The 20,198-nt window shown below is 35.6% G+C and overlaps 1 protein-coding gene across 3 annotated transcripts in view; it reads left to right on the forward strand.

Annotated features, from left to right (window-relative positions):
* The window catches only part of LOC145664256 (UDP-glycosyltransferase UGT5-like), a 59,946-nt gene that overhangs the window by 31,639 nt on the left and 8,109 nt on the right, over nt 1-20,198 (forward strand). For all 3 annotated transcript variants that reach the window (XM_081730760.1, XM_081730762.1, XM_081730761.1), the window contains exons 2-4: nt 1,657-2,497; nt 6,280-6,502; nt 15,039-15,258. In XM_081730760.1, the coding sequence (XP_081586886.1) occupies nt 1,664-2,497; nt 6,280-6,502; nt 15,039-15,258 (1,277 nt within the window). In that variant the 5' untranslated portion in view covers nt 1,657-1,663. The remainder of the gene's footprint in view (nt 1-1,656; nt 2,498-6,279; nt 6,503-15,038; nt 15,259-20,198) is intronic.

A 20,198-nucleotide genomic window follows, 5' to 3' on the forward strand; every position in this document is an offset into this window, starting at 1 on the left:
CAACTTGCCCTCCCTGCTGATCTAGTTGCTAGCGCGGCGCCTTCAGTGCATGGAATTCCGGATTCGACTTCTGGTGGAAGAGCAATGAAATTTGAATGATGGTTTGGATTCCACCTTAAATTGTAGGTCGATCTTTCATTCAGCGTAAGTGTTGACAAGCGATCTCGTGGCCCTTCTCGTTGGTTTAGTGGCTAATGCGCTGCAGGATCTCGACTTCGATTCTCGCTGGGAGAAAGTCTTAACATTTGAACACATTGCTATGGTTCGGATTTCAACTTAAACTGTAAGAGCACGTCTTGTAACGCCTTAGAGCTGAAATGAAGAACAAGCCATGGACTTCTTCATGGGAAATTTTGAACTCTGAGATTCTGTGAAAATTAGGTATCTTGATTCTCTCTAGGGGAAGGTACTTACTGTAACAATTCCTCTGCGCTCTAAAATATTCTGGTGAAATTTACTGCTAAGTACCTAAGGATTGGAGACACTAGGTTTTCAGTGTAAATTTTTAGAGTATTTTATTTACTGTTTACATTTCTTAAGTTCTTTAAAAGTTTATGGTGAAAATGTGGATTACTCACTGCACAAATGCGTTATCGTAAAATTCTCCTTTTCAAATTTTATTTTATTTTATTTTATTTATTTATTTATTTATTTATTTATTTATTTATTTATTTTGTGGATGCTCATATCTTGACGAAAGTTCAAGGTAAACGCTGGAAAGTTAGAGAAAGAGTTTTGATATAGTGAAGAACATGTAGATTAATTTTTGCATTAAGCTAATGAATACTTACTATTCATTAATTCCCTTATTTAGTGATTATTTAGACCAGGCATGTATAAGTTCGAACAGAAGGTGGGCCAATCACAAAGGGCTTACAGGTGTCGAGGGCTGTACGAGATAATGTATAACATTTGCACAAGAATTGATTTAGGATTTAGATTTCTGGGCATCTAAAGCCATTTAGCCTTTCACGTTTTGAGGGATGACGTCCCTCGGCGAGCACACAATCCGGGGAAAGGGAAGGAAGAAAGGATGGGGGAAGGAAGGAAACGGCCTGGGACCTATAAGTTAGGTACCACCCCGGCATTTGCCTGGTGTGAATGAGGAAAACCCAGGAAAACCTCATTCAGGGTTGCTGGCTTGAAAAAGCGTTTTGCACTTTTTCGACCGAGTGCTCCCACCGGGAATCGAACCCGGGATGCACAAGAATTGAATAGGGGAAAGCCATATTTAATGGAAATTGTACAGTAACACCACAGAAACAGGAAAACTGCTATAACAACAACCAAAATATATACTTACTAAAGAAACGCAGAAAATGACTATTTTTGTTTATTTACTTATTATTTTAGTGGGAAACTTGATCCTTCCTGTTTTGAATTAGTAGTTTTTCTCAATGTTCAGTGGTCAATTATTAGTTTTAGATTTTATACCCAGGCTTTATATTTAAAAAAAAAAAAAAAAAAGTCCCATTATGTAAAAACCACGACGATCAATCTCGGACTTTGTTGCTAGATTTTGAAATGTATACGTACCTACATTGATGTTGGCATGATAAGCTATCAGAAAACGTTGCTTCAATAAACTGTTACAGTTGGCACTGAACATCTGGTGTCTCAATTTGATAACGCATTCATTTTTTTCTTTTATTTCAGATAAAACATGGAAAAATGTGGTTTCGTCTTAATTCTTGTTCTTGTATGCCTATTACATGGGACTAGTATCGTCAATAGTTATAAAATTCTTGCAGTGTTTCCTTTCGCAAGCCGAAGTCACACTCACATGTACTATGCATTGACATCAGAGTTGGGCAGAAGGGGCCACGAAGTGGTTGTTCTCACTCCATACCCACTGCAGAAGCCTGTCCCAAACCAAACGGAAATCTTCATCCCATTCATGCAGGAAGACGTAAGTGAAGGGAATTTTGATCCGTTTGACATGAAAAATATGTCCATGTCAAAGATGCTCGAAAACGTTCACTCCACTTCTACAAGAATTTGTGAAAACGGACTCCAAATGCCGGAACTTCGAAAACTAATTAGTGGACAAGAAAAATTTGATTTAGTGATACACAGTATGGTTTTTAATGAATGTTTCTTGGGAATTGCATACAGATTACAAGTGCCTATAATTGGTTTATCACCAAATACTGCTCTCTTGTGGTTGAATGATATTACTGGTAACCCTGAACCTTATGCGTACGTACCCAACGCTATGTTGCCATTCTCAGATCGAATGACTTTCACTCAACGTGTAATCAATACATTTTCTGGACTCTCCGTGAAGGTCTTAAGAGAAATTTTCTTCCTTCCCTCAAAAGATGCCATTATGAGACGGTTTTTTGGAGATAACATTCCGTCAATCAAGGAAATTGAGAAAAATATTAGTATTCTATTTATTAACTCTCAAGTAGCCCTAAATTATCCAAGACCTCTAGTTCCAAGTGTCATTGAGGTTGGAGGACTCCATCTGAAGCCTGCAGGAAAGCTTCCACAGGTAAGAAAACTATACATTATTAGTTATTAGTAGTTGTCGTAGGAAGAATTATCAGTAGATAACGGGAAGAGATTATACGAAGGACATTGTCCAGGGCTTATGTTAAAGGTACCATCCTGGCATTCACGTAGTGAAACTTGAATCTTCAGCTCCTTTTCGCGCCAGTCATAATTTGCCTCGTATTATATACATACTTGCAGTGGTCAGCTGCTAGATTTGAGGCCAAGTGTTGGGCAAGAACGCTAATCACTCATGCACACTGATTGAATGAAAATGCTATTTATTCATTTAACCCTAGATTACTAGACTTATTTATTTTTGTCTTCTAATACTAGACTGGGTGAAAATTCACCCAGATTTTTTTGTTTATTTTTTCTCTAGGTACGATTTACTGTGTTTGAAGCTAATAATTATATTTTAAGATAGATATATTTATGCTACTCACGAACAATTTTTTGGTAAATAAGGTCAAAGGGAACTGTTTAAAATATACAGGAACTAAAATCTCACTTTCAACACAAAAACATTAGTTAGCATTTGTCTGTTCGCTAATAATAGAACTTTTATGCTTTACCCAAAATGTTTATAAAACTGAAACAAGTATTTCAATAAGTTTTCATTGTGTGTATTTAATTTATTTCGACATTTATTCAAATACATTTTTTTGACAATAGGAGAAACAGTACGTTTGAGAAAACTGTGACAGATTTCTATATAGTGTATTCAATACTAGACTGAGTGAAAATTCACCCATTTTTTCTTTAAAAGTGTAAGGTGCATATTAAGAAAATATTTATTTCTAAAAGTCTTTTATTATTATAGTACATATTTTTATTAAAACAGTGCTCTCAGAACATTGAAATGCGTCATGAATTCGATTTTTGCTAGCAAAGTTGCTTAACCCTTTCGGACCCAGGTGGCCACAGTAGTACACACGGGTGTGTCACTTTTTTAATCCGCTCCTGCGTGGACACTTATTAACATATCGGGAAGTCAAATTTTCCTAAATTTTCCTAAATTAAAATTTCCCTAAATTTGGACAAAAAATTCGAAATTTTCGAAATTTTTGTTTTTACGTACCTATACGTCCGAGAGCAAGTCAACTTACGCCAGTCGAACATTGTTCCTTACTGAACAAAAGCGGGTACAGATCGTTACATTGGTTTAATTAGGGGGCGTACGAAAAATTTATGTTTAGATTCTAACCCTTGATTTTTCCAATTTTTCCTACTTTTCTGTTTACCGTAAACTATTTTTTCTAATTAGAAGCTTTGTTTCTTAAATATCGCCATGATACTTGTAGGACATATTAATGATGTACCAATGTTTATTTTAAAATAGTTTCGGTCTGTCTGGTAGCAGTATTGCCAGTCAAAACTAATTAATTCCCGATTTTAGGAGGAAATTTTGGAAAAATTCCCTTTTTGTCTCTACTTCCCTCTTGTTGGCTGCATTCGAACAAACGTATCACTATCTGAAAGCCTCGTCCTTAGCCTGCGCAACAGAACATATGCATTCCTTATATCTAACATTTGATCTCAATTCCCCTACTCGTTTCTAAATTAACATGGCATTTCTAGACATTATCTCTGTTCTATCTTCGAACTTTGTACTCATTTATCTCCCACCTCGTATACGGTCTGTTAATAAACATCCTCTTTTTTCTATTTCTTTTGGTGCTGAATTCAATGCTAGCAATCATTTCCAGCATTTGAATTCAAATCGGAATGGTCTCTTGTCAGTAAGAACAAAAACCAATCTCATACTGCAGCATTTAATAACAGTAAATTTGTACATTTAAAAAGATGAATGGACAAATGAACTAAATAGTAGTGTGTTATTTTATCTTGTAGTACCAGAACGCTCATTCTAGCCTACTAACCTATAGTAGTTAAGGAGAGGGGGCACTAAGCCTGTAAAGTAAGAGTAGAATGATCAATTTTCCTCTGTGGTTCAAAAAGAAATTATATAGAATACTGGAAATTAAGAAGCTGGAGTGAAGAGGTAAATTCAGGATTAAGTATTAAAAGTACCGCGTATACAAGAACAATGTAATTATAGCGTTATTACACAAATTATCTCTGCAGCCGCCAAGTAATATTTCTTGAAATAAGGAACTCTGAGTTCTTATGGTGTTCAACGACAAAATCTTTCACAAGGTGTATTACATAATTTTTCTTAGTGTTTCAACTTTTAATTTAATACTCTTTTTATTGACTTCAAAATTTGAATAACTCGGCGCCAGGGTAGCATATTCCGTCTTCTTCTCCACTTAGTTGTGGCTCTGTGTAAAAAGGAAACTGACACATCCACACGAATGTGAGAAAAGTTTACTGTGATTGAGTCAAACGATCTTTTGCTTTAAAATTATAGACGTAACAACTTACCTATCGAGCATTGGTGTTAACAGGGTCTGGCTTTATCAGTAACAAACGAAGCACAGAACGAACAGTCGGGGCAGAAGTAATGAACGAATGGCCGCTCGCAGTGAGATAGTCTACGTTATGCAGTTGTACTGCCAGAAAAAATGAAATGAAATCTTTAAGTTTTACGACCCACGGTTATGCCGGTTAGGCTAAAGGAGACGGTGATGATGAGAAATGATTGAAATGGTGGAATGAAGAAAGTGGGAGGAAACGGGAGAACCCCAAGAAAACCCACGAGCACGGGTTGTTTGTCCATCACAAAGTCACAAAGCGCGAGCTGGGATCGAACCAAGGACCCCAAACACCGGAGGTAAACTCTCTACCACTGAGCCACCGCGCCCCCTGTACTGACAGAAGATTAATGAACATATTAAAGTTCATGATATTGATAATTGGAAACTCCATAAAGAATTCTATTACGTATTGATGCTTCATAATAAATTACAACTTCAATGTAGTTAAAGTGTTGCGACTTTTTTATTCAAAAAGGCTTAAAAGACCCGAAATATGAAAAGTGCTTATGGCTCATGTAGAATTTTATTCTTTTCGCAACATACGTATTGATGGTGAGAAAATGGTATATTAAAATCTACACACGAATTTTCTTCAGCAAAATTATAAAATCTGACAAAATTACACGTAGAATTACGAATTTGGCAACCTCCGGACTTAAGGAGTACCAAACTCGAAACTGCAGGATTTGGGATGATTGCATGTGCTGTACACCTATGTATCTAATAAAAACAGTCCCTTAAAGAAAGAAAATTGATCACTAACTGCAAAGCAAATGAAATTTGAATTTCCCTAACTAAATAAAACTGTTCTACAGAATTTTAATTCAACTAGTAGAGTTATACATAATGAGCTATACAGTAGCAAATAAATGATAAAATGAGAAGAAAGGACTACGTATGCCAGATAGTAGGTAATTTTAATCAGCAAGATTCAACAACTGATTATTGGCTATGAAGGTATCAAAACATAAACGGCGCCTCCAGAAAATAGTGGCGCACCAAATTTGAAAATATACTCCGATATCCATGCTGGAAATCTGAACGAACTGCATTATCGATAACCGAATTTTTAAATATCAACCTGTACATTAAAAAAAAAAATAAAAGTGGATCAAAACGTGTCCCAGTGTGCATTTACGATGGAACAGAAATGCTTCCAAGAGTTATATTAATCAATTATTTGCATTCATTCCTTTGTTTTACTTGTCCCGAATGAAGTTGACTGATCAAAGTATCAGTTAATTTTACACAAATACTTTTCTTTGTTTCTTTTTTCGATTTGTTTCTTTGTTCTTCACAATTGACATTTCACTTTGTTTTCTTTTATATGTACAAAAAAAAGGACTTACAGAAATTTTTGGATGAAGCTAAGGATGGTGCGATTTTCTTCAGCTTGGGAAGTAATGCACGTAGTGACAAAATGCCTGCACATAAAAGGCACATATTTTTAGAAGTGTTTTCCGAATTACCTCAAAGAATTCTGTGGAAGTGGGAGTCTGATTCATTGCCAGGACAACCCAAGAATGTTAAATTGGGGAAGTGGTTGCCACAGCAAGATATTTTAGGTAAGTTAAAGACAATTTATTAACTAATTGAATAATCTTTCGAAAATAAGCAATACTCTATTAATTTTTTAAGTTTTGATGCTGCAAGACTGATCAAAACTTGTTCAAAACGTAGAAAAACTCACAATAAATGTCATATCAGACTTTATTATCGCGAGTGAGGGATATAAAATGTAATTTGTAAATAAAGTTATTAATAGAGAAACTAAAATATATTAATTATATTGTATGTGCTCTCAAATACTAAAGTCTACATTGGTACTGTACAACTGACAGCCCATGTAATGAAGATACAAACATGATACCTAAGAAGGAGTAATTAAGAACTACATGTAAGCAAGAAATGTTTTATTTATTTATATAGTTATTGGACCAATCCATAAATAATCGTATTTAATACGGCCGTTTTTAAAACTACGCCAAGAACGCAAGGTTATCGTTACATAAGGCTGTTCATTGTACAGTACAGGGTGTGATTGAAAATTACCGGAACTTTTCCCGCCGCGCGGCTCCCTGGCGTTCGAAAAATGTCAGGGGTGGGGGAAAATGTGCGCGGGACCTTCCTCTTTCAAGCGGAAGTTGGCCCAGTGCGCTGCGAGCAGCGGTTGAGAAAGCATCGCTGTCCGCGCGAACGTCGTTTTGGTCGTCGGTCACGTTTTTTGAGCGCCGAAAATGGAGTCAAGGATTGACCAACGCTACGCCATCGAGTTTTGTGTCAAACTAAAAAAGACGTTCACCGAGACCCAGGACCTGCTCAAGGAAGCCTTTGGGGAAGATGTGATGTCCCGTACTCGGATCTTTGAGTGGCACAAGGCCTTCAGGGAAGGCCGGGAGGACGCCGATGACGAACCACGCTCTGGGAGGCCGTCGACGTCGAAAACCGATGAAAACGTCGACCGACTTCGCGAATACCTGAACTTGGACCGTCGGACAACCCTACGGGAGATCAGCGAAGAGCTTAATTTGACATACTATGCAGTGCAAAAAATTGTGACTGAAGAATTGAACATGCGGAAGGTGTGCGCCAAACTAATCCCCAAGGTGTTGACCGAGGAACAAAAAGAACTGCGAGTGAAAATGAGTCGTGAAGTGCTGGATTGTGTGGAAGCCGACGAAGAGTTATTAGACAGTGTGATCAGTGGTGATGAAACATAGTGCTACGAGTACGACCCCTCGGTGAACGTCTTTTTTACTCCATTTTCGGCGCTCAAAAAACGTGACCGACGACCAAAACGACGTTCACGCGGACAGCGATGCTTTCTCAACCGCTGCTCGCAGCGCACTGGGCCAAGTTCCGCTTGAAAGAGGAAGGTCCCGCGCACATTTTCCCCCACCCCTCACATTTTTCGAACGCCAGGGAGCCGCGCGACGGGAAAGGTTCCGGTACTTTTCAATCACACCCTGTATATTCGTGTGCGGAGGAAGAACGGTCTTGCTTTTGTCCTCATTTTTGTGTTTAGTTCGGTATAATTCTTTAAGCAATCTGACTGTTTAAATTATATTATTCGACGTATTTTCTTCAATTTTAATCTAAATGAAAAACATTCCCTTAAGTTTCGACATTGAATCACATATTTCTCTTTATCATACATAATTGTTCATAGCTTAGATTGTTTTGAACCAGGACACATATGTCGAGAAGCTGATCATGGTCATGCATATTTTGGATATTAAAGGTCTACTTCTAATATATAACCAATAGTAATTGTCAGGTATATTTGTGAAATTTATTATTTCTATTTCTTCGCCGTTTAACTATTTAATTCTTTATATGGCACAGTGATTCATCGTCCATCCATATAAATTATTCACGTCTAAATACATCAGGCAAGAATTTTCGTTATAAGATTCCATATATTTATTATTTGCCTTTACATATATTAATATATTTGAACATTGACTAATTTCTCTTTTATACTTTTCTCTATTATCAAAACCATATCCTAATCACTTAATAGTTCTAATTCTATTCGTATATTTGTCCTTTTTAACATTGAAGTCCAAACTAAACTTGGAGTGGTCGTATACCGAGCAAAATTAAGTCCATAAGCTTTTATACATGTTTCTCTAAACTTTTTGACACACCCACTAGTGATAACACATGTCCGTTTTAAATACAAGTCATGCTATTGTCCCATATTTTTTACTCTTAGATTTATCCTAAATCGTTTGTCCATGTTCATAGTCTTTGCCATTATTTTCTGCTATTAAGTTTGTTGAAGAATGCTTCTTTTGGTAGTATTTTTTATTTTTTTAAACTTACACCATTCATCAATATAATCGTATGAATAAACACCTTTTCTTATTACGAGTTTAAATTGTTTTTGATCAGAGTAGAAATATTGTTCTATTGTTAAATCTGATGACAATTTGTCTAAACTAAAAGCTATAAATCTAAATAAATCTATAAATTTTTATTCCTACATTTTCAGAAAATATTTAATCAAAAAAATTATAATCATTCAAAACATAATATAATTCATAATAGACAATTTGGTGTAATCTGTTTCGTAAAATGTGTTTATGTAATTTTTATACACGTGTACTTAAAAAATGGGGTTTGGGGATCTTTGAGATTAATTAAAGACTGGGATTGTAAGGGTTCGTATATTTAAGTTAATCTTCAAAATAATTCAACGCGTTTAACACTTTCTTAACTGATTTTTAATATTTGACCATGCGAAGTGTACATAATTAACTTTTCGGCACACTCAACAAAATATCTAGACCTTTATACACACACTTATTTACTCATCAAGATGTCTACGTACATGTACATTTATTTATGATGTTGCTATAGTAACAACTCTCATTTTAGTTACCGATTACACAAATAATATCCCGAAATCTCTATATGTCTTTCTTTTTCTTTATATATTATACTGCTCATATGATTCGCCTCTGATCCCTTTCTGTAAATAGGCACAGATTGCTAATGTTACATACAACGTTATCGTTGTAGATGTCGCCTCGAACGGGACTTCCCTAATAGTTTTACTATGAAGGAAAGAACCCTGGGTTAGATATCATGAAACATTTACCTCTTGAATAGCCCTCATATATATAATATCCTGTTTAATACAAATATTCTACTTTTCCATTTATATATAATATATTATAACATTACACATTTTTATATTTGTCAATATATCTCAATATTAATAACGACGAATTACAATTATCATAAGTAAGGCTATTCAAAAATTAAACCTAACTGGTAGTTTCCTTCTAGGGTACAAATTAACTATTCCTTCATATACAAACAATATTATTTACAAACAAAGATCTTCATAATATTAAATATTGATAGGATCAGAAGTCAACAAAGTTGGAACATATAAACGCATTGTTGGTCATCATTTAATACATTAATAAACCTTGAAAAATTAAGATATTCGATATTCATTATTCTTACTCTTTCCATATAATAAGGTGCATCTATTTGATATATCTGTCATTACTTTCATAAGTTTACATTAAAATTATGATCTTTTATTTTTAAATATTCATAATATTCAAATAAGTAATTATGACATAACTTTGCAAAAGACATGAATCACAAACATAATTACATTACTTAGCATACATTATAATAATAAATCGAACAAAGAACATAATAACCATGGACGTAAGCAAAGGTCAAATTAATACAAATCTATCGGACGCCTTTTTGTCAGTTCAAGTTATATGTTCGAAGGGTTCATTTAAGGAACATTGTATAGCACAATCTTGTGTACGTGCTTGTCTTTCATAGGATGATACCATATTTTGATTCCTGTTTACAAAATTCCTGCCATCTGCAAATTGATTTTGTGAAGATCGGCAATAATTATTACTCCTACTGAAATTCCTGTTGTTATTTCTGAAATTCCTAGCTCCATTTCTATGGTTAGGTTGTGTTTGATTTCCGATACCATTAAAACTACTCATTCTATTATTGAAACTACGAACATTGGAATCATTTTCAGGTTGTATATCTACATTACGAACAGGAGCATATTGTGTTTGATTACGTACATAATTACCCTGACCTCTATCATGCATCTTCTTGTTATCCTGAATTGCAGATTGACTCTCATAACTCTGAATGAGCATAATTAAATGATTGAAGTTAATGCACTGAGTCGACATTAACAACTGTTGTAGTCTAAATGGCAATAAGATCCTAATTGAAGCTATAATTCGGGATTCCGGATGGTTCGGATTTAATGATCTTAGCTCATGATATGTCGATACTACAAATTTAGTAATACTACGGTGTAACTGGATTGTAGTGGTTCGTTCGCAAAACAGCATCTCTATTTGCTACCATAAAATCGTTTTCATAATTTGACAAAAGAGCATTCTTAAAATCTAAATACGTATGAACACTACCTCTAATAGCTTTAAACCATGTTAAGCAAGGTGGCAACAAGATATGCGGTAATAATTTTAAGAATTGAGACTCATTTACACCCATAAGCTCGCATTCATCTTGAATTTTTTCGAGAAATGCCCTAGCGGGTATATCTCCTGGCACGCCACTAAACTTTGTGAGCGACTTAACTTCGCTCAACCGCAACTGTTTACCTGTGGATGTCTTCATACCTCTACTGGAAATGTGTTTGCGTCTGGATGTTTGCCTCACTCGTTCTTCTCTGTCACTACTCTCTGCACCACTCGAAGACCCATCAAATTCCAATGTTGTTCTGGGAAGATGATCAGGTACCCAACCTGTGGCTATAGGATGACTCGTGCCTTCGGTATCCTGGAAAGAAGTACCGGGAATACACCTTTCCTTTATGAAATTTACTTCATCTCGCAGTACTTTAATGTGGTTTTCATGGGCATTAATTGTTGATTCTAAAACATCCATGCAGCGTTGCCAATTTGGGGGAAAAGTCGCTAAATCTAGGGGATTCGACTTCCAGGACAGCGAAAAAAATATATTTTTCCGATTAGCGACTTTTTTGGTGATTTTTGAATGACAATTTGGCGACTTTCTTACAAATCTAGCGACTTTTGTATTCCGAACAACTTATTCTCTAATCAAGTACTATTAGCTCGCATAAGTTCAGATAGGCTATATGTTTATTTTCCTTTTGCTTATTTGAAATAACGCAAATGTTGACGAACTGGCAAAGGACGTAGCATTTATCTCCATATTCCCGCTTTGATTGTAGTTATCTGTTGCCTCTAACGGTGACCAACTCCAACTTTTAATGCCCTTTAATTTGCGGAGCTTCCGTTTAGAAGCACAACTAATATATTACCGATAGGAAGCTGATAATCTGTAGAAGCGAAAGTAAAAGAGAAGTGAATGTAAGATGTTTTGTAGATTTTTACTTTTTTCGGTTTCTAAACTCATTTTAGATTTCGTTGAAATGAAATTGAGCATAAAGTAAAAAATATATGTTGAATTGAAAGTAAGGCATGTATGTTGAAGTATGGCATGATAATATATATATATATATATATATATATATATATATATATATATATATATATATATATATATATATATATACCATGAATAATGCCACGAGAGAGATGAAATGCCACGAATAATTTTTAGCGACTTTTCAACGAAAATTGGAGTGATTTCATCTTCCATTTAGCGACTTTTCGTATCAACTTGTTGGCAACACTGCATCCATGGATTCTTGCATTTCTGTGCTCCTTTGTACAACCTTTTCTATTTTCTCTTCGTACTTCTCGAATTTTTCCACCACATGTAGGTTCATCTGGTTTAACTGATGTTGAACATGCTCCCATCGGTCTTCATTACATTGATTCAATTTCACTATTTTTTCATCAAAGTCGTTGGCTAACTGAGTTAATTTCTGATTCAATTTTTCATCCACATGTTGAATTTGCTGGTCCAATTTTTCTTGAATTTGCTCGGACTGGTTTCTTATTTGTTGCGCCAACTCATCACCTTTTCGTACTTGGTCCTTGATTTGCTCGGATTGGTTCTTCATTTGCTCGGACTGGTTTCTTATCTATTGGGCCAAGTCTTTTAGAATGTCAGCCAAGTTGTCACTCGGAGTCAATTCAGGATATACACTCTGTTCACCAATCATATTATTACTTTCCATACACATTGCCATATTTCGCTTAATTACTTTTCCACTTCGCAATATAGTAATATTAAGGTCGCGCTGAAAACTTGCCGTTTTTACTAACCTTCGAAACGACACTTATATAACTCCCGTGGTGAGGCACCCATTTTTGTAAGGGCCTGGTTCGTATATTTAAGTTAATCTTCAAAATAATTCAACGCGTTTAACACTTTCTTAACTGATTTTTAATATTTGACCATGCGACGTGTACATAATTAACTTTTCGGCACACTCAACAAAATATCTAGACCTTTATACACACACTTATTTACTCATCAAAATGTCTACTACTTACATGTACATTTATTTACGATGTTGCTATAGTAACAACAACTCTCATTTTAGTTACCGATTACACAAATAATATCCCGAAATCTCTATATGTCTTTCTTTTTCTTTATATATTATACTGCTCACATGATTCGCCTCTGATCCCTTTCTGTAAATAGGCACAGATTGCTAATGTTACATACAACGTTATCGTTGTAGGATTAACGTATAACTGCATCAGGGGTTAATGTGGAAATACACATGCAGTCTACACTTCTTGATATTTTTTGATCCTGGATCTACTTGAACGCTCCTCGTATTTTTTTATGCAATACGAAATCACCTTTTCAAAAAAATTGAAAATTGAAAATACTCTTCTGCACTTGCGAATAATCATGAAAGTGATGATAAAATTCCCCTCTCAAGAATAACATATCCCGTTTGCAATAAATGAAGATTATCGCCAAGAGAATGTAAATATACGTGTGTAAAATACAATGTAACTTTAGTGTACCATTTTGTCATTTATTTTTAATCTTAATTGCATCTCATATTCCTGAAAAACTTCACACTGCCCGTCGACACATTTCGGATCGAGATTCTATTTTCTGCCTCATAGTCCTCAAAATTCTCCTGGTTCGATGTCCTCTGCCCAAAAATAATAGTCTACCACTTTTAAACATATTTAATGATTCTTACTTCCAATGACCCCTACCTCGGATAGGTGTTTATTTAAACTCACTTTCCTCGAGTAAATTACAATTCTTATTATATTTTCCACTTCCCCCTTAAAATTTAGTGATATTCATGACTCTCTTTTGCGGACATATCGTAGTTTGTTATCTATACTCCAAAGTTTCAAAGGAGAGCTGGATAAGGACGTAAACATGCACATTTGCTGAAATCAACTTTTTGCTGTCAGTTAGTTAAATCAGTCTTTCTATAGAGATGCAAAAAGGAAAAGTTTAAACTGAGTTTTTATTGTATTTCAATAAATAGAATAAGTGATTTCATAAATTAAATGCAAGTGTGGCTTATAAACCACATCGACCTCTCCTTTCAGATGTGTTTATTTACCACAAAGGTCCTCAACAGAGCAATTGACCTTGTGATTATGCGCTACACCCGTCACTAAATGATTAGCCAATGAATTTACGGATTTTTAAAACACATTTCTACATTTTTAAAAATAACATCATGATGGCTTGAACATCGTTCAATTCATTTTATTATGTGCTAAGATTAATGTCAACGAACTACGACATACAAGGTTTTAATGAACTATATCGACAAACCGTAACACAAGTGATTGGTCACATCAAAATTAGAAAAATAGTACATATGGACTTAGGAGAAAAAGTACATAGCATTAGAGTTACTAGAGCATGTGTAATAAGTAATTCCCTACAGCGCATAATTCCAAAACATGATCCTAACAGCAAGCTCAAATATACTCTTACTTAAAAAGATTGATCCAAATAGACAAAATGTAAACCTTAACGGCAGTGATTACGTAATGCGTCTGCTTGAATTCGGACTGTTAGAGATTACCAGTTCCTGTGTTCGAAATAACGCGTGCTGTGATATTGTTTTATGCTTATACGAGTAAAAACCAAAAATATACCATGAAACAATACTCACAGCACGCAGTATTCCGAACACAAAAATCGTGCAATTGTCCGTCCTTAATATTTCCGACTTCCCGTCGACACTTTACGTATTCACTGCTGTCAAGATTTATCTTTTGCCTACTCTGGATTCACCTTTAAATCAGAGTATATCTGAGATTTCTGTTGGGAGCATGTCTGGGAATTACGTCCTGTAGGAAATTCCTTGCGCGAACATTTCACATTGCTGAAATATGAACTTTTAGACGGCATATAAGTGTCTTTAGGCTGATATGGACCACCACTTCACGGTTTTTCGAGTTCGAATTAACGCGTGTTGCTCCCACGCTTTAGAGCATCCCTAGTAGCTCTAATGCTATGTACTTTTTCCCACAGGTCCATATGGACATTTTTCTCATTTTGATAATAAGGAATCAGGACTTACAGTTTGTCAGTCTAGTTCATTAACACTCTGTATATACGTCCACTTCTTATTATAAATAACAAAATTTATCAAGCGTTGTTTCCATTAAAACAATGTAAACATTTCATTTGCAGGTCACCCTAATGTTAAGCTTTTCATCACTCATGGAGGACTTTTCAGTTTGCAAGAAGCTGTATATCATGGCATCTGTGTTCTGGGCATTCCCATTTTCGCAGACCAGGATCTCAACATGATTAGAGCAGTGGACGCAGGAATTGGCGACAAAATTCCTTTTGAAGATCTCACCAAAGAGGACCTATTGAAAGCCATACGAACATTACTTCAAAACAAAAGGTAACATTTTCTTTACAATTTAAATTTAAATTTTAAAACTAGTTGTGTTCGTATAATGACAGGCGTCATTAACTTTTTAATATTTGAGACATGCTACATTTCACATGTGTAAGTTATTGGTTTACTGTGATAAAGAAATTTCAATGATTATGTGTGCATTGGTGCTAAACCTGCTATTCATAAGCATATATCAATACAAGGCAAATCCAGGGGAGGGTTGGGAGATGTGACCTCCCTTCCGAAATACAAGAAATACATTCAAAATATTGGATAACAGTATGAGGAAAAACTCGTATATGAAAACGGTATGTTCTAAAAATAAAAATATCACCCCGGCAATAAAATCTTAGGTTTCCTCCTACAAATACGTACAATCTCCAAGGCCTACCACAACAAATCTATAAATCTGCTCGATTTCCTGAAAAGGAAAAAAAAAAAAAAACATATTACACATGTCAAAATGATATATATTCAATGGAAAACTTGCCGAAAAAACAAACGGCAGTCATCTAAGTTATCCATCTCGTTTCTGTGACAGTATCAAACTGTCTCCTTCTTCTGTCATTCATGGAAACAAAAATTGCAGCAACTTTTTTTTTTTTTTTTTTTTGTTGTTGTTAACACCGTCTAAAATGTCTTGATGCGTATAAAAATCTTCCACATCATTTAGTCTCTTCTGGATCATAGTAGAACACCAGGTCGCAAAGACCATTGAAATTTCTTTCTTCTTTACAACTTGAATTCGATAAAACCTGACAACAGCGGTCGAAGAAGTGTCTCCACATTTGTAACTGAACTTCTTTCTTTAAGACTTATTTCCAGGAAAAGCAGCGGCTGTATTCATAACACTGTCATTTTTTTTCGGGAACAACTTAAACACGAAATTTAAAGATAATTTGTTAATTTCCGGATATAACTTCAGATCATCGCAGTTCTTCCCCGTTAGTAACACATTTTCCATTATTAGTATTTAATTCCTGAAGAGCTCAATTAATCATGACGTAGTATTTACTCTCTTTTATATGCATAGACAAGTTAAGGCCCTGTAAGTTTATTCGGTGGTTTCTTCAGTCTTGGAACGGAAGAAGATGGGTGCTTCAATTTTTTCCCACGGTTTGCAAATTCGCAGAAAACATTTCTTTTGAACGCAAGTCACTTAGTATATTCCACTTCAGATCAATTCCCCAATTTTCTTAAGTTCTGACAGGGTAACAGTCATTCCTTGAAATGTTTTATTCAGCAGCTCAAGATAGAATAACAATTCGAGAGTCAAGATAAGTAATTCCTTTTTCTGAAGCAAATCACTATCTATTTTCGTACTTATGGTCAACCCATTCCTCCAGAGTTCACAATGTCATGTTTGTTCATAGCTTCTTCAACCTGATATTTTCAACACCACTAAATTGGACATAGAGGTCGTATCTTTGAAATGTTTGTCAAAGGACAACATGCAACTTGTTCCTAAATATAATTAAATTCAGATTTTTTTTTTTTTTTTTTTTTTTAAGGCTGACTGAACATATTGCCAAAGTTCATTAGTTCACTGCATTGAGTTTTTAACAGTGCAGGGACGGCGTTAAGGGTTGGCGAAGATGGGCGACCGCCCACCCGATGGATGGTCTCGCCCACCCATCCGCCCACCCCAACAGAAGTAGAATAATGAAGGTGACCAGTGCCGGATTTAGGTTTGATGGAGCCCTAAGCTATTGAAGATAATGGGGCTCTTTGTATTTCTAGCTTTCTTTTTCAGCGACAAAATTTCGCCTTTTTTATTTGAATATATGCTATATGGTAATTTATGGACCTAATACATATCTAAGTACGTTTTCGCATATATTTCGTTATCTTAACTTACTGTTTTGAATACATTACAGAAAAACTGTAAAATTTATAAAATTAGCGGTAGTTTAATTTGGTCCCAATAACGCCCCTTGCCGATCTTCTCTGTTTTCTTTTTGCACCAACTGTGATCAACGCTCCACGCCATGCTTCTACAATATGTGGAGGCCGCATCATTTCTCATTTCAAGTTGTTTCTAGTCAGTTGGGTAAAGTTTGAAACGTTTCCAGGGATCCGATGTAAGTAAATACAATCTGAATATCATCCAGGGTAGGTAATTACTGCCTGAAGCTCAACTAATCGTGTAAGTTTTTTCCAGGCCAGGTTACTAGAGTAACTCAAAATGGAATGCAACTCTTGAAGATTACACAAGGTGTAATACGACACAAATTCGCTGGAAGCAGAGGCGAATCTAGAAGGTTAAAACTGGAGGAGGGGCAACTAAAACCCAGATTATGATAGATATATTGTGAGTTTACTATAAACTTTCGAAAGTGTGTAAGTAATGGCTTCAATAATTTCTGTCACTCAAAAAACTGGGGGCTTAGACCTCTCCGGCCCCTCGTTAGATACGTCTCTGGCTGAAAAACCTGTTGCAATAAAATTATTATAAGTCCTATAAATGTAGGTAGCATCTTTTTACTGCGACGTGAAAATATGTTGGTACCTTGCCTTGCTATGTCGTAACTAGTGCCGATAACCTAATGCATTCAGTCTGCTGCATACTAACTTACACAACGTAAATTCGGGCAGTTCTGAACGTAACAATACATAAAATACTGTTAAAATATACAAACGAACGACTCATATGCCTATAACGAATGGATGAAATCACTATGATTCGTGCTCCTATCCTTTCCTTTAGTCAGCGGCGGATCCATTCTGAATGTTTGGAGAGGCAGTCGCTCGAAGTCAATAGGTTTTATTTTACGTTTATAATACAAAGGTGAAAATTCTTAGGATTGGTTTTATTTTTAAAATAAAAAATATTCAATTCTGGGGGCGATCGCCCCCTGGATCCGCCCCTGCCATTAGTGATCCATTATTGCACTCTATAGATCACTATATGAGCTCCTCCGTGGCTAAGCGGTTAGCGTACGCACGTTTGGAGTGGGAGACCCGGGTTCGATTCCTGGAGAGAGCTCATGTGGTTCGGATTCCACGTTAATCAGTAGATTCCGTCTCATATAGCCTCGCTGCTGAAACGGACATTAAATTCAAAATCAACTCAACTCTATAGATCACTTTGAAAATCAGTGCCAAGTTCTGAAAGTTATGAAAATACTTCTGCACACTACTTTTCATACTTACGTACAGCGAAATATCTATAATTTCGCGATATAAAGATTATTGCCGCTTAGGGCTGTAATTCCAATATATTTTACTATTATTTCGCCAGCTTGTCGTTTCATGTCTTCTTCTAATGCATCCACTGTTACCAGACTCAATTTCTTGTCGAATTCCAAACAGTACGTGAAAGGGTAGTACTAGAGTTCTATCCGCATACAAGATACTGTATCACTTATGCTGTGAAGTCTTATTAAAATAGTTAAGTGTAATGGCTGTAAAATAGGGTCCCGATTACAAATGGGGCTCTGAAACAAGATCCCCATTACAAGCGGAGTTGGGAAACGAGAGCTCCATTATAAGCGGGGCTGGGCAACAGAGATCCCATTGCAGGCGGTTTGGAAAACAGGGCCCTATTACTTGCTTCATGAGAGCTTAATACATAATAGTACAGAAAACCGTTGTTGTATGTGCGTTTTATCTTGCTTGCTTTTTCATATTATTTGGAAATGACTACAGCCATTTTTCTTTAAATTTTTTTGGGGCCCCCAAGCTTATACGTAAATCTGGCACTGAAGGTGACATCCTATACTTCAAAAGCAATAGGTAGGTTCTAGGACTCTGTTTAACTCTGCAATGAACAATTATTTTAAGACAGATACTTATAGTAATATAATGATGACAAAAGTCGTGATAATTGAATTAAAGTTTAACACACACATACACAATCGTGCTATTGAAACGCCAGTGTTTGTATGTGCTGCACTGAAAAAAAAAAAGTATATTTTAAAAAGCCGACTAAATAATGGACAGGTGGCCAGTATTGTCTATTGTCTCATTTCAGAAAGAGAGGGAGGGGAATAGTGCTTTGTGTCGGCGCGATAGCTTCTTATAAAAGGGTTGCAACTTGCAATTGTTTACAGCAATGTACCAATTATTACATGTCTTATCCGTGTGGCATTAAACAGATTTGAAAAAAAAAAAAAACCTTATTACAGCATTGTTGAGTTGATCTCTATTGCGTTCAGAAGTCTCGGTGTTCGGTGCTTGTTCAGCTAATATGTCGAAAAAACTTATCAGCGATCTCTTCTCAGGCTCAGTGTCTTTCTTGTGTTCAAAGAAACGCGATTTTCAATCCGTTGACGTTAGTGATAATTCTTCTTCAATAGAGAAAAAGACAAAAATACAAATACATGTGACAACCAGGATTCTCAATTTGAAGTGTTCGATTACGAAGAAAGTGAAAATGAACTAGATGCTGGAGAGAGCGAAGATGACAGTATTGCTTCTGAATATACTGATTTATACTTTTTGTCTCTTGCTTTCTTGTAATAAATCCCTCAAAGATAAAAATGTTTGCAGTAGCCTATTTTATCCTTGGTTTACTTTACCTACTTGTTGTGTATTTTATGTTATTAACGAAAAGTAGAGTATTATCTGTTAGTGTGTGTTGTTGGAACCTTCTTTCACTTCTATGCATTCATGTACATTCTTGGAGGGAGAGGAGTTAAAGCTATCTTGAACTTCATCGACTACACAGTACACACCGTTATTATTGCTTAAAAAAAGAAAAAAAAACTGGAAGTAGAGGTAGTGTGTCTGCCACGCGGAATTCTGTAGGTCGAGCCTATAGCCCATCCTAAGTCCTGCATTTCTCCAGTCCCACCAGGCGAATGCCGGAATTGTACCTTTTATAAGGCCAAGACAGCTGTTTTCCACATCCTTGTTTCTCCCCAATTTCGGTCTGAGCCTTAGCTAACTAAAGACTATAAAAATTGAAACTTAATTATTGTGAAAAAATGTTTAAATTGCCC

The sequence above is a fragment of the Thermobia domestica genome, chromosome 11 (assembly GCF_964235325.1).
Source record: "Thermobia domestica chromosome 11, izTheDome1.hap1.1, whole genome shotgun sequence".
NCBI lineage: Eukaryota > Metazoa > Arthropoda > Insecta > Zygentoma > Lepismatidae > Thermobia > Thermobia domestica.